General features: G+C 39.1%; 2 protein-coding genes across 2 annotated transcripts in view; one reads left to right on the plus strand and one right to left on the minus strand.

Annotated features, from left to right (window-relative positions):
- LOC107718040 (obscurin-like) overlaps window positions 1-8,172 on the plus strand; it is a 52,074-nt gene extending 43,902 nt beyond the window's left edge. The window contains exons 67-82 of the mRNA XM_016524978.1: window positions 261-400; window positions 728-928; window positions 1,091-1,167; window positions 1,255-1,425; window positions 1,813-1,972; window positions 2,133-2,249; window positions 2,439-2,603; window positions 2,750-2,908; window positions 3,055-3,232; window positions 4,578-4,691; window positions 4,773-4,940; window positions 5,176-5,278; window positions 5,493-5,622; window positions 5,714-5,816; window positions 5,915-5,957; window positions 6,555-8,172. Of these exons, the coding sequence (XP_016380464.1) occupies window positions 261-400; window positions 728-928; window positions 1,091-1,167; window positions 1,255-1,425; window positions 1,813-1,972; window positions 2,133-2,249; window positions 2,439-2,603; window positions 2,750-2,908; window positions 3,055-3,232; window positions 4,578-4,691; window positions 4,773-4,940; window positions 5,176-5,278; window positions 5,493-5,622; window positions 5,714-5,816; window positions 5,915-5,957; window positions 6,555-7,614 (3,089 nt within the window). The 3' untranslated portion in view covers window positions 7,615-8,172. The remainder of the gene's footprint in view (window positions 1-260; window positions 401-727; window positions 929-1,090; window positions 1,168-1,254; window positions 1,426-1,812; window positions 1,973-2,132; window positions 2,250-2,438; window positions 2,604-2,749; window positions 2,909-3,054; window positions 3,233-4,577; window positions 4,692-4,772; window positions 4,941-5,175; window positions 5,279-5,492; window positions 5,623-5,713; window positions 5,817-5,914; window positions 5,958-6,554) is intronic.
- Window positions 8,173-10,294: 2,122 nt separating this feature from the next.
- Window positions 10,295-14,568, minus strand: part of LOC107717546 (guanine nucleotide-binding protein G(olf) subunit alpha-like) — a 21,749-nt gene continuing 17,475 nt past the window's right edge. Inside the window, exons 8-12 of the mRNA XM_016524329.1 lie at window positions 13,131-13,189; window positions 12,620-12,740; window positions 12,383-12,513; window positions 11,975-12,042; window positions 10,295-11,187 (exon numbers count right to left, since the gene is read on the minus strand). Coding sequence (XP_016379815.1) covers window positions 11,041-11,187; window positions 11,975-12,042; window positions 12,383-12,513; window positions 12,620-12,740; window positions 13,131-13,189 — 526 coding nt within the window. The 3' untranslated portion in view covers window positions 10,295-11,040. The remainder of the gene's footprint in view (window positions 11,188-11,974; window positions 12,043-12,382; window positions 12,514-12,619; window positions 12,741-13,130; window positions 13,190-14,568) is intronic.

Raw genomic sequence — 14,568 nt, forward strand, 5'->3', positions numbered from 1 at the left:
TTCATTTTGACTTTGAAATGTTTGCTTACAATATAACATTTGGAGTTCCTTGCTATTTTTTTTGTCCAGATTTATATTTTCAAATTACATTCTGAATATGTGTCTGAATATGTTGATTTTTTAATTGATTATCATCATCTGAGCAAATGTGATGCTAAAGCCCATGCTGTCAAACATGATACTTAAACATTGTTGTGACACTAATTGATTGACACAATACCTCTTTCTTCCTCTATCCTTTTGTCTCTGTCTGCCTCTAGCTTCATTACGTGTCCCAGGAGCTGACAGCGATGATGAAACAAAAACACCATCTCCATCTCCATATCACGGCCGATCGCGCCCGCCATCTCTGATCGCAGACTCATCATCCGAGTCAGATGAAGGAGATGCCAGGGGAGAGGTATTACAAATATCACACTCTCAGTGTCATCAACAAACGAATGTTATTATTATAACTAATGTAACTGTGTCAGATCTTTTGCTATTCTGTTCACATAAGAATTTGAATACATTCATTTACCATTTATTGAAAAGAGGAAATAAAAATGGATGTGTAATGTTGGTATCATTATTCTGTAGTTCATATTATTTTTATGTGAGTTAAGCATAATATTCAGTTCACAGAAGGATATTTGAAAGCAGAATCCAGAGCGTTCTCGTATTCTCAAGGGTGAAGAGGGCAAGTCACATTTTCCAAATGCTCTGTTATCTCAATGCATCTGTGCAGATGTTTGATATCTTCGTTGTGACTGCTGACTACAACCCCATGGGGGTCAGTAAAGATGCCATCGCTCTGAAAGAGGGCCAGTATGTGGAGGTTCTGGACTCTGCCCATCCACTTAAATGGCTTGTCCGCACCAAGCCCACCAAATCCAACCCATCTCGCCAGGGATGGGTCTCGCCTGCGTATCTCGACAAAAGACTGAAGGTCAGTTTAGGTTCATTCAAAATGGATAACTGGTCACCTAGTGGTGAAATATTGATTTTAAATTTTGACATTAGGGTTAAAATGCACAAAATGTAATGATAGCTTTTTATAGGGTTGTGTGTCTCATAATTTCTTACTAATGAGGGGATGGTTGTGTTGTAGCTGTCTGCAGACATAGCAGACCTCCCAGAGACCACTAGAGAAGAAGTCACAGAGACAGAGTACAAGAAGAAACTCTGGTAAATTTGGATACATTAAGTGAAGTGCAATGTGCATTTTATATCGTACCACTTTAGTAATTCTACCTCGGCTTCATATGTATCTAGTCAACTTGTCCAAGAGCTGATCAGCACAGAAACTGAGTTTCTGAAGGAGATGGAGTTCTTCACGTCACACCATCTGAAGCGTGTGGAGGAGGAGAGCACACCACCTGAAATCGCCACCCAGAAGGAAACCATCTTCCGTAATATCAATGATTTGAAATCCTTCCACAGCAGGTACAGAGTTCAGGCAGTCAGATATTATGGTTAATTCTACAACTCTGCATCTACAATTTTCCTTTTTAAGGAATATGTAAAGAATTTTTTCATTTATATGCTAGTCTTGGCATACAGATGTGACAACAGGGAAATGCATAATGAAGTTGACTGTTTTCCAGCTCTTTGCTGCCTGGTCTGCGTGATTGTGACACAGATGATGACACTGCCATGCATTTCCTGAGAAACTCTGAAGGGTTTGAGAAATATCTGCAGTACTTCATTCAACTCTGCATCTACAATTTTCCTTTTTAAGGAATATGTAAAGAATTGTTTTCATTTATATGCTAGTCTTGGCATACAGATGTGACAACAGGGAAATACATAATGAAGTTGACTGTTTTCCAGCTCTTTGCTGCCTGGTCTGCGTGATTGTGACACAGATGATGACACTGCCATGCATTTCCTGAGAAACTCTGAAGGGTTTGAGAAATATCTGCAGTACTTCATTGGACAATTGCAAGCTGAGTCCGCCATCAGTGAGAAAAAAGTGCACCAGTATTTCAAGGTGGGTTTACAAATTATTGACAGCATAGTGATGGATTTCTGGGGGCATAAAAACTGGATTAGAAAAAAGTGACTTTTAATCTTTGTGATTTTTTTTCTTTGTATGTAAAAATAATGTGGTATTCAGAAGACAGAACATGTTTTATGTAATTTTTCATTAGGATTATACAGTATCAGAGTTGGCAAATGTTGACCCCTCAGAAGGTCCAGTGCTAAGCATCAATGCTTACCTTCAGAGACCACCGGAGAGAATTCAGAAGTACAGGGCTTTACTGAAGGTAATAAATACTTAAATACCACAATACTCATTTTTCAAGGTCCAGGTGAAGGCAATCTCCACTTTCAAAATGCTAAAAATTTATATAAATATGTGCTTAGAAATTGTGTTATGTATTATGTGATATATCTCTTCACTAACATTTGATAGTGACCAACACATTTCCATATTTCCCATGATTTTACTCTAGGAATTGATCCGGAATAAAGCGAGGAACGGTCAGAACTGCTGTTTGTTGGAGCAGGCCTATGCCATGGTGTCGTCCCTCTCCCAGCGCTCAGAAAACACACACCATGTATCACTCATAGAGAACTACCCCGCCAATCTGGAGGCGCTGGGAGAACCTATTAGACAGGTACAATCCCTAAACTCAAATGTCGCCATTTAAGGTACTGGATAATTGCTTTGTGATTAAGTGTTCTTACATGTTTCACCTACTTGTAGTAAATTTAAAAACTTTTCAAATCAAAGTGTAAAAAAAAGTTCTGGATTTTTCTACAGGGGCCCTTCACTGTTTGGGAAGGAGCTCCTGGAATTCGAACATCTTCCAGAGGTCACCACCGCCACGTCTTCCTCTTCAAAAACCATGTGGTCATATGCAAACAGAAGAGAGACACTAATACAGACATCCAAGCATATGTGTTCAAGAATATGATGAAGGTTGGAGCTTTGCAGAAGCTTTTAAATGACTTTTTAAATGAAATTAAGTGATGCACATATTTAACACAATATTTACTAAGGCCAATGCTGATTATTCAAAAGCCAAATAATTCAAAAGCAAATACTGTCCAAATTTTTGTCTTTAGCTCACAAACATTGACGTGAACGAGACAGTTGAGGGTGATGAGAGAGCATTTGAGATCTGGCATGAGCGCGAGGACTCCGTGAGAAAATACACGTTGCAGGCGCGGACTGTTATCATCAAGAACTCATGGCTCCGCGACCTCCGTGACCTTCAGCAGCGCTACAGCATGCCAGCCTGGAGTAAGTTGCCAACATTAGCATGATAAATACATTGCTCACATAGACATATTTTTGTAGGCCAACTCAGAAGTTAGCTTGAGCCTGCTTCCTGCCAGAAAACCCAATAAGGTTTTGTCATTGTCTTATTGGATTATTACAGAAAATAAGCTCTGGGACCAGTGAAAGTTTATGATTTGGACATGCTTTGATAATCTTCACAAATGAATACAGCCTTTTGAAGCCTAATACAGTTGCCAAAAGTAAAAAGCTAAAGTTATGCTATAAACAAACAACACCACGTCAACACCTCTAAGCTTCTAACAACTCTTTAAACTTTATTTTAAATCTTCATGTTGGAAAGTTTGAGTTAGAATAGTTTGCAAGAGCACAATTATTAACACGACGAAGCTGTAAAAGCGAACTACTGAGAAGATGAGTTTACCTGTTCAGTTTGATGACGTTTTACGTTGTAGAATAAAACTTGAAAATATCTTGATCTCATGTTAACACCAGACCTTATTTCAGGTGCTTAGCCAAAAACAGTTATGCTAACTTGTTTATGCATTTTGGCATACAAAAATATATCATCCCTGCAGCAAGTGGCAAAAAGAGAAAACACAAAAACAATAAAAATAACTGAGTGTCTATTTACACTAAGTGCAAATAGCCCACCTTGTTGGCAGAAGCTATTTACACTAGCTCCACCCACAAACGTGTGATAGGGATAGGGTAGGTGTAGGGAGGGCTTCATTCTCCCAATAAGGTGGCATCCATTTAATAATTTGAATTAAAATTATAATTACTGCATACTGTTTTATAATGTACTATAATACTGAGGTGCAGATCATTGCCACTATTTGCAATAAGTAGTATAAATAGCAGAACAGCTTCAGTGGTGTAGATGGTATAGCGCGTATTGTAGTCTTTTTGACGCGATCGACCCGGGTTCGAATCCGCCTTTTAGCAGAAAATCCTGCTATTTTAACTTCGTCTAAATAGAATCTATCACTATCTGCACTTAGTGCAAATAGCATCTATCGCTAAGAAAATATGCTATTTTCACTTGGTGTAAATAGCATCTATTGCTATTTGCACTTAGTGTAAATAGCCTCTATCGCTATTTACACTTAGTGCAAATAGCCGCTGCCTAAAAATAAACCCTAGTCCTAATATTTAGCATTTTACTTGTTATTACAGGCTCTCCAGATTTTTTTTAGGGTAGGTATTTTCACTTGGTGTAAATAGCATCTATTGCTATTTGCACTTAGTGTAAATAGCCTCTATCGCTATTTACACTTAGTGCAAATAGCCGCTGCCTAAAAATAAACCCTAGTCCTAATATTTAGCATTTTACTTGTTATTACAGGCTCTCCAGATTTTGACACAGTGTTGACAGACTGCACAGCGGAGCTCGGACAGACGGTAAAGCTCGCCTGCAAGATCACTGGTGCCCCCAAACCACAGGTCACCTGGTACAAAGGTAAAGAACCAAATCTCGGGTGTTTCCCCTCTTGATGACTTCTTAGAAGTTAAGTAATTCCTCCATCTGATTCACAAACAGACGGGCGTGCCGTGGAAGCGGATCCTCATCACATCATCATTGAGGACCCAGACGGCTCTTGCACACTGATTTTGGACAACATGACGGCAGACGACTCAGGCCAGTACATGTGCTTTGCCACCAGCTCTGCGGGCAACGCCAGCACACTAGGCAAAATCACTGTGCAGGGTGAGTGAGCAACCTAATGTATCCAACTTAGTAAAGCGGGTTTCACTCCATCTCCATTGTGAAAAGATTTTAATCATAATTATTTCATTTTATAAGAATTTAATAATTAATTTAATGTAACATTTAATTTAATTAAACATTTTAATATAATAAAATTTATTAAAGTTTACATTTCGTTTAAATATGCTGATGTTTGATAAGTTTAAATTCCAGCTAATTTTTATTCCTTTTGCAGTACCTCCACGTTTTGTGAATAAGATCCGGAAATCCACACTTTATCCAGGAGAAGATGCTCAGTTCACCTGCACCATCCAGAGCGCTCCAAGTCCCAAGATAAGGTAGTTACTTCATTTACACTATCATTTATGTTATTTCCATGTTTAAATATTGAGTCAAAATGACCCAGAAGATCTGGTTGATTCATATAATAATATTCAAATCAAGCCGTTCCATAAATAACTTCCAAAAACCCAACACAGCTTTCCTTGTGTTATCTGTTTCACTGACTAAATGAATTGAGTTAGTATTAAACTATGCCATTTCCCTGGACAGATGGTTTAAGGATGGTAAACTACTGACAGACCTGGAGAAGTTTCAGACATACAGTGAACCGCGCAGTGGAGTGTTGGTTCTAGTTATCAAGAACCCTGGAGAACGAGACCTTGGACACTATGAGTGTGAGGTATGGAGATTCTTTCTTTAGTCCTTTCAGTTCTTACTTTATGCCAACCCTGAGGAAATAAGTCAGTGATCATCATATTCTCCATTTGCAGCTGTCGAACCGTCTGGGCAGTGCCAGGTGTGCGGCGCAGCTGATCACTCCTGCTGTGGCAATGGCGGGAGAACGTAGAGCAGATCAGGCCATAAGTATAGAAGGTAAAAGCAATGAATTAACAGAAATTTGATAACTGAAAATAAATTTGATGTTTTAAAAAAAAAGATGTTTTACAATTTTTTATTTTTTCCCCAACTAGTAACGGAACAAGAGACGAAAATGCCGAAGAAAACCATAATTATGTAAGTCTCATATACACACACATAAGCACAAATTGAATACACTACTGTTCAAAAATTAATAATTTTATTCAGTAAGGACACATTACATTGATCAAAAGTGACAGTAATGCCGAGTTCACACTGCACGATTTTAGCCCAATTTTTCACTCGCCGACAGGTTTTGCGAAATTGCCGACAAATGCCCGAAATCGGAGGCAAATCGGCGCTCTTTCACGCGAGTGACAATCACGATTGTTACACAATATATTTTAATTAAATGCTGTTGTTTTGAACTTTCTATTCATCACAGAATCCTAAAAAAATATTTCTTAAAAAGCAAATCAGCATATTAGGATGATTTCTGAAGGATCATGTGACACTGAAGACTGGAGTAATGATGCTGAAAATTCAGCTTTCCATTACATGAATACATTAAATATTAAAATACATTAACACAGAAAATCATTTAATTTAATCATTGTTTTTACTGTATTTTTGATTAAATAAATGCAGCCTTGGTGAACATAAAAGACTTCTTTCAAAAACACTATAAAAATCTTACCAACCTGAAGCTGATGTGCTTTTAATGTGCTTCTAATGTGCTTTTCCCACTTCTAGTGAGGAGACCATCACCACAGTGGTGAAGAACACCCGTATGAAACGGCATGCATCGCCGCGTCCATCGCCCATGGGAGCTCACCGCTCAGAGACGTCCACACCCGAACCGCCCAGACAGAGACGAACCCTGGCCAGGAAGACTGTACCGACACTGTATGTTCCAGAGACGGAGGGTGCCACGGCCAGGAACCCAAGATGGGTAGAAGTCGAAGAGATAATCGAGTATAAAGTGAACAAATCACCCAAGTTACCAGGACGAAGAGGCGTTTCCCCCAGCAAGCTGTCACCACCTGGCAATCCAAACACTAATAACTCCAACAATAAGTTAGTAGAAGAGGCAATGGGTGCCGCAATGGCTCTGCAAGCTTCTTCTGGTACGGATGAAGAGGAAACTGCACAGAATGTGTCTGAAGTACCTTCAGGGATCGACAATATGACAACATTAGAAATTAGTGACCCGTGTGTCTCTGATGAAGATGAAGGAACTATTGTCGTGGAGCCTGAAGATGACGAACTTGATGCTCGAGATTGCAAAATGCTGACTGATGGGAATCGAGTTCTTACTCTTGAAGATCTCGAGGACTACGTCCCTCAGGCAGGTGAAACGTTCGGCAGCAGTACAGACCATCACATCCCCGTCGAGAAGCCAAGTGAGATCTCGGTGTTGCAGAGAGAAATTAACGAGCCTGTCGTTGGCAAACCCATTGTGTTGAACGTGGTACGTCCACTGGCAAAACCTCGCATGGGATTCTTTGGCTCCTTCAAGGAACACATTTCCAGCATGTTTAGTCCAGGTTCATCAGCGGGCGGCAGCTCTCAGGCAAGGCGAGAGAAGACCATACCCATTCATGTGACGGGAGAACCTTCATCCAACTATTCACGCCATACCAGTAGCTTTGCGAGGCTTGAAGTCCAGCCGACGTACTGCTCCGAGGTCCAAAGAGGAAAGGAGGGAGGTCTGCAGAGCTTCAAAACGCAGGTTTCCGCACAAACCCGCAACTACACGCCCACCGGACAGGTCACTCTTCAGATCAGCAAGAAGCCATTTGAGAAGCAGTAATCGCGAGGAAACCACTCAGGATAGATGCTTGTTTCCAGCATGCAAAATCAGGACATACAAGTAGGCCTAGTCTTAAATGGGAACGCTTCTGTAAAATCTTGCAATCTAGGAGTGTAATTCAGTCGTAAAGCTTCTGCTGACAGCAGATCATTCCATGTTGAGGCAAAAGATTCACTTGCCAAACTCCTTTATATCCTACTCTACCTAATGAAGACTTTCTAATTACTATTATTAGAGTTCCTGTGAGCAAATGTGCAGCTGTGCTTCAGAACGGCAAGTCCGACACAACATGAATCCTGGTCCTGGAGAACCAACGTCCTTCAGATCTTCAACCAGCCCCAACACAGTTGCCAGGAAGTTTCCAGTAAGTCTGAAGACCTACTGAAGATTAGGTGGTTCCGATGTGTTTAATTAGTGTTGTAGGTAAATCTGCAGGACAGTGGCCCTTCGGGAACAGGTTTGGACACCTTTGGTCTAGTCCCTTGGTCTAAAGCAGAGGTTCTCAACTCTGGCCCTCGAGGTCCACTTTTAGCTCCAACCTTGATCAAACTCACTTTTCTGTAACTTTCTAGTAATCCTGAAGACCTTGATTAGCTTGTTCAGGTGTGTTTGATTAGGGTTGGACCTAAACTCTCCCCTTGTCCAAATACCCACACTTGCGGTCTTGGCCACTTGAGAGCGTGTGCGCGCGACGGGAAGTAAGTGCGCAAGACTGTCCCAGGTCTTAAAAATACCAAAGTGCAGTTGTAGGAAATTGGACCTACTGAGAATCCCTGTACTAAGAAATACTTCCAAGAAATAAGAGGGCGTTTGTGTATGTCAAGAAATCCAAATTTGGACTCAAAAAATAAGATTTTATCTGAATGTAATTTATATGCTGTATGGAATTAATGTAACTCAGCAATACATCTATATATATATATATATATATATATATATCGGAGTTTTTCAACATCTAAAAAGCCAAACCAACTTTTTCTGTCAAGTTGATTGCATATGCTGTTCATTGGTGTAATGCACTGTGGCTTGTTGAATCAGAGGTCTATGTTAATGTATCAGAAATCTTGAATATGTCGTCCTGCACTGAAGACTATTCAATGTGGTCAGCATTTTAGTGTTGCAATGTGAATGTATGGGGTTTTGTAGACTGACAAAGCAACTTAAGAACTTGACTTAAGAACCATAACACAAAATCTATTTAATGACTTTAGAAGATTTATTTTAAAAAGTATTTCTTGTGCAATATGACTTTAAGCACATAGTATTTACAGATTTAAAAAGTTTTGCGATTTACTGGAGTAATACTACTATATATATATATTAAATGTGTTTGAACTTTAAATACAAATACAAATTTTGTCAACCAAAATTTGCATGTGTAACATAATTTGTATTGTTTTGGTGGATCACATGGTTTGAAAAGTTTTGGTAAAAGCAAAATAAATTAGGACTGCCAAGGGTGTTCAGCAGATAAAAGAAAAGAAAAATTTGAATAAATATAAAAACGTCTTGAAGTTCTGCTTTACAAAATAAGAGTATATTTGGATGTGTGTATTATAAATCAGACTTCTGTCTAATTATAAACTGATATCACATAACATCGATATTAAAGAAATGATAAAAAAAAAAAACTTTCAGTCTGTATGGTGTATGGTGAAAATCGTCGGACACGCACAGTTGCTTTCAATATTGCACTCTCATTTATTCATTTCACTCTAGACATGCTTACCTATGTAAGTACACATCTTCACTGTATACATACTAAAGTATGTATACGCCAACACACACATAATTAAACATGTAGAATTGTACATATATATTTATATAGACCTATAAATTTACATGTACGCACATTTATAAAAGAGTGCACACAATGCACTTTTGCGCACACACACACACACTCACACACAACACAAATGTCATGCGTCTGTGGCTCAATGTTTGTCTCCTGTACGTGAACACGCACGCACTCACAGACACAAACGTGGATATATTTCTCAGACATACTTCATATCCAAAAAGGTCTTTGAAAACAACACCAGGTTGTGATTTTGGACACGTCAACTTTTTTTTTTTTTTTAAAGCTGAGACTTGAAATTAAATGGAAAACAAAAACTAGAAGAAAGGCATGGTGCTGTTTCGTCCGATCATAACCGCAGGTAAGGGGGTCAATTTGCATAATGTATACAGGTTAAGATTTTTCTTTCCTATATTTATTTTTTTTTTAATAAAGAACTTTTTCTCTTTTTATATAAACAAAGCAGAAAAACAAACAAATAACCAAAAAAAAGAAACTAAACTCTACAGAGTAGGTCCCCATCCACAGTCCTCCTATATATATATATTTTTTTATAAATAACTTTTTCTCTTTTTATATAAACAAAGCAGAAAAACAAACAAATAACCGAAAAAGAAACTAAACTCTACAGAGTAGGTCCCCATCCACAGTCCCTTCTGCCGACAGGGGTGACATCAAGCTGTACAGCGCAGTCAAAAACATATGTATCAGCTTCATTTACAGGTACAGCCATAATCAAGGCACAAAGATCTACAAGTAGATTTTTTACTCTCTTTCAATAAAGTTGTACAAAATAATATAACATTTTAGTCTGTACAGGAAAGAAAAAAAAATCACCCTTGCACAGTCTGTACAAGTTAAGAAACTAAAAGAAGAAATGGGTCGATTCTTTTCGCAGATGTTTCGCCATCATGTTCCCAAAACCAAACCGAGGCTTCAGCAATGTTCCCGTAGCCCCTCCTCCTCCTCATTTCAAAGGCTCCGCCTCTTCACAGAGCCCCTCCTCCTCATTTCAAAGGCTCCACCTCTTTCACATAAAAGGGGCGTGGTCACGCCCGCCAGCCTCTGACCTGTCCACAGCCTTAAGTGGGACAGAAATTCATGATGTGATGCTACATTGTGTGTCCATCTTTGTAAAGAAAAATGTCAGTCAAAACCTGATGGAAAAGTGCATTACTTCACTTCGCTTTCCCAGTGTTCGACAACCCCCGGCCTGCCTCCCCGTCCCCGCTTCTGTCCGCGAGCGATCTTCAGTGTTCAGAAACAGAAAGAGCAGCAGAGAGCCCTGTAGGCCAGAAGATCAAGGTTCGAGGTGCGAGACTAGGATTCCTGGAGGTCACAAGGTGATGCGATCTTCATTATCTGGCAGGCACCAGCACGTATACATATATACACGATATTTTTTATTTGAATAAAAAAATAAGGAGGTAGCCAGAGGCTTCATGGAATGGCAAAAATAAAGGCGATCCAAATAAAAACGTGGGGGGGAAAAGTCCCCGAATCATGAGTTAAAATAAAACACCTAAAAACCGAAGGGTGGTGCGCCAAACGTCAGTAGTATATTTGTCTGCGGTTTCGACCTCGTGAGTTATGAGGTGGAGACACGTTCATAAAGAGCCGAAGTGAGATCACAAGAGTTCGCACTGCCGCAGGTGCATTATCTGGATGATGTCTCGGCAGTCGTTGAAGACCCGGCGGATGTTTTCCGTGTCCACTGCACATGTGAAATGGGGGTAACAGTAGTGACGGCCGTCTCCGCTTTCTGTACTGATCCTCTGTGAAAAGACGGTGAAAATGAGGAATTTCAAATGATTACAACCATTTTTTGATGATTAATTACACTTTGTAGTTAAAATGTATTTAAGAAACATAAATATATATCTTAAACGGATTCTTCTGGAAATGTGCTATGAGACAGAAGGGAAAAAAAAAAGGTATGCCTTTTTTTAAAGGCTAAACAAGGTTTAAATTACAGTGTCTTGAAGAAAACAACCAGCCAATATTCCACCGAATCTCCAGGGAAATTATATTTTGTGAGTCTTTAAAGTCTGAATTGAGTGTAATAGTTGAATAAAGTCGTTATTTCTGTTTTCTTTGCGCTCAAAAAGTATTCTCGTAGCCTCATAAAAATCACTGGGCCTTGAACGTGGTAGTTCCCTTGCTGTCTATGCAGGGTCAGAAAGCTCTCGGATTTCATCAAAAATATCTTAATTTGTGTTCCGAAGATGAACGAAGGTCTTAGCGGGTTTGGAACGACATGAGGGTGAGTAATTAACGACAGAATTTAAATTTTGGGGTGAACTATCCCTTTAATACTGAAAATGAAGTACATGGTAAATATGTATTCTTTAGAGAGCCACAGGATGGCGCCAATTATTGGTTTACTTATTTAAATAGAGAGTAAATGTTGGTCAATATCTAGTCTACAAATTACCCATCAACAGGGTTTTCCTCCATCGTTTCATAAGAGAAAAGGAAAATCACAACAAAATTAAGCAGTCTAAAATCTGACTGCAATAGTTGCTGTGTTTAATCTGTGTATTTAAAAAAGACAATACTAACCAAAAACTCGTCACGAATGAAATACTTGGCTCTCGTCACTCTGGGGTCTTCACCGGGTTCAGGAGTTACTGAAAGATAGAAAAGGCTCGACAGATTAACATACAGGGAAGCTGACACTGACCTGCACATGAATCCAGTTCACAAAACTAAATGATCCTGGATTTGACCAATCTGAATCTCCGGTTCAACTCAACAACTCAAACAGATCCACTGCACAAGTCATATGGACTACTTTTATGACACATTTATTGAGCTTGTGCACCTTTTTTATGACAGAACTTTCATATTTCCTTTAGCTGAAAAACAGAGCATGTTAATTATCTATCAGCGAACAACTAAAACTTTACGACTACAGTATTTGAGAACTACTGGGTCTTGATCGGTGTGTGTCTGGGTGAAAAGCCTAACCTTTATCAGGTAAGGTGTAAGAAGCATATTCAGGGAAATAATCTTCAATTTTGGATTTCCCAGCTAATACTTTCTTTGCCAGCATGTCTTGTTTGTTTAGGAACAATATGACAGAAATTGTCCGTAACCATCTGTGAAAAGAAGAAATAAAGACACGACAGAGACGGGGGTCAGTAAAGCTTGCACTTACACTCAAAAACAAGTTATATGTTATGAATAAGAAAATAAAGGCATCACCTGTTATTCCAGATACTGTGAAAAAGAGCAAGTGCTTCCCGTAGTCTGTTTGTGTTGTTGTCTTCCCTTAAGACCATGTTATAGCTGCTGCTCGCTACCACAAAGATGATCGCTGTGACGTCTGCAAATCAGCACCACATATGTGGAATCAGTGTGTGTTTTCTTGTTTTCTGATATGTTCTTAAAGGGACAGTTTACCCAAAAATGTATTCACCCTAATGTCGTTTCTTTCTTCTTCACAAAATAAGATATTCTGAAGAATGTTGGTAACCAAACAGTTGACGGTAGCCATTGACTTCCATAGTATGGAAAAAGATATTATGGAAGTCAATGGCTACCGGTAACTCGCACAGGTTTGGAATGACATGAGGCTGAGTAAATGATGACACAAATTTCAGTTTTGGGTGAACTGTCACTTTAAAGTATATGAGATGCAATTGCTAAAGACCACACATCAAACTTGTTTAACATGCATGCGTCTCACAAGGATTCATTCACACACTCAATTTACCATTAAAACACTGAATCCATTTTCTCCTTTCGTCTCTCTGACCTCCCACATCAAACATACTGAAAGAGAAGAACAGAGACATGAGACTGTAGGATGTGAAATGTGTCCCTCTAGTGGACACATGAAGACATGACACGACACTTACAAACACAGGAGCACATCTGCTGTAATCAGTGTTGCCAACTTAGCAATTTTGTTGCTAAATTTAGCAACTTTTCAGACTACCCTAGCAACTTTTTCTTCCAAAAGCACCTAGCAACAAATTTAGCTAATTTTACATTTTATTTGGCTACTTTTAGCAACTTTTGATAAGTGACTCAAACAATAAAAAGTAGAGCCCGACCGATATCGGTTTTTTGGGGCCGATACTGATACCGATATTAGGGAGTAGAAAGGGCCGATATCGATATATCGGCCGATATTCTTTGTGTATATTATAGTACAGTACCAGTCAAAAGTTTGGACACTTTCCCATTCGAGGGTCCAAACATTTGACTGGTACTATATATAGAATACAGTATATACATAAACAATATATATATAAACACATTTTTTGCAATTATCACTCAAATGTGGTGATCAAACACTTATAATGACGTGACAAAGATACGTAATGGAGGCAGGGCATTTAACAATAAACTTTATTATCCAAAATGAGTCTGACATCAGTGCACTGAACCGTAAAGTTAAAGTTTATTCAACTTTAATTCAATTAAATTCTATTCAACTTCATTCCTTTGAAGTTTATTTCACTTCGGAACATTCATTCACGGATTTGCGCTACTGTCTTCACACACAGACGAAAGTGTGAAGTGTGACATAATATACCTCTGTAAATAAATACAATATAAATTCAGATGCACCGAAATGAAAATTCTTGGCCGAAGCCAAAACCGAACAAAATTAAACACTGGGTCGAAGGCCGAATACCGAACACGGTTTTTCGAGTTTATTTTCCCCATGTATTTTGCCAATTTTTTTTTTCACCATTGCATAAATTAAAAAGCCAAAATGTGCTTTTTACTGTTTTGTCTTGCCGAATAAGACAACGCTTGAATGCTGCTGCCTGAACAAGAGACCTCCTTACTGAAGTGAAAGTGTTGACTGGGGGTGGTCTTGTTCGAAAGCGGGCCTCTAAACGTACACTCGATTCGCGTTCGAGAGGATTCCTCGAGCTGAAGGGATCCCCAGAATTTGGTGCGGATTCGCCACACCGTTATGGAGATATGGCCGTTCAAAGTTTTAACGGTTTTCCATAGACTTAAGCTGTAAAGCGTTTCATCCAGGTCGCCAGAAGCAAACAATGGAGCGCGCTCTGCTGGACAAACTAAGTAATTACACCATTTCAAGCATTTTATCTGCGTTATATGTTCTGTAAAAAAAATTTCATATCGGCGGCATATTCGCCGATACCGATATATCGGCGACAGGCTCATAT

The sequence above is a fragment of the Sinocyclocheilus rhinocerous genome, unplaced genomic scaffold, assembly GCF_001515625.1.
Source record: "Sinocyclocheilus rhinocerous isolate Xijiao unplaced genomic scaffold, SAMN03320098_v1.1 scaffold1694, whole genome shotgun sequence".
In the NCBI taxonomy this organism is placed as follows: domain Eukaryota; kingdom Metazoa; phylum Chordata; class Actinopteri; order Cypriniformes; family Cyprinidae; genus Sinocyclocheilus; species Sinocyclocheilus rhinocerous.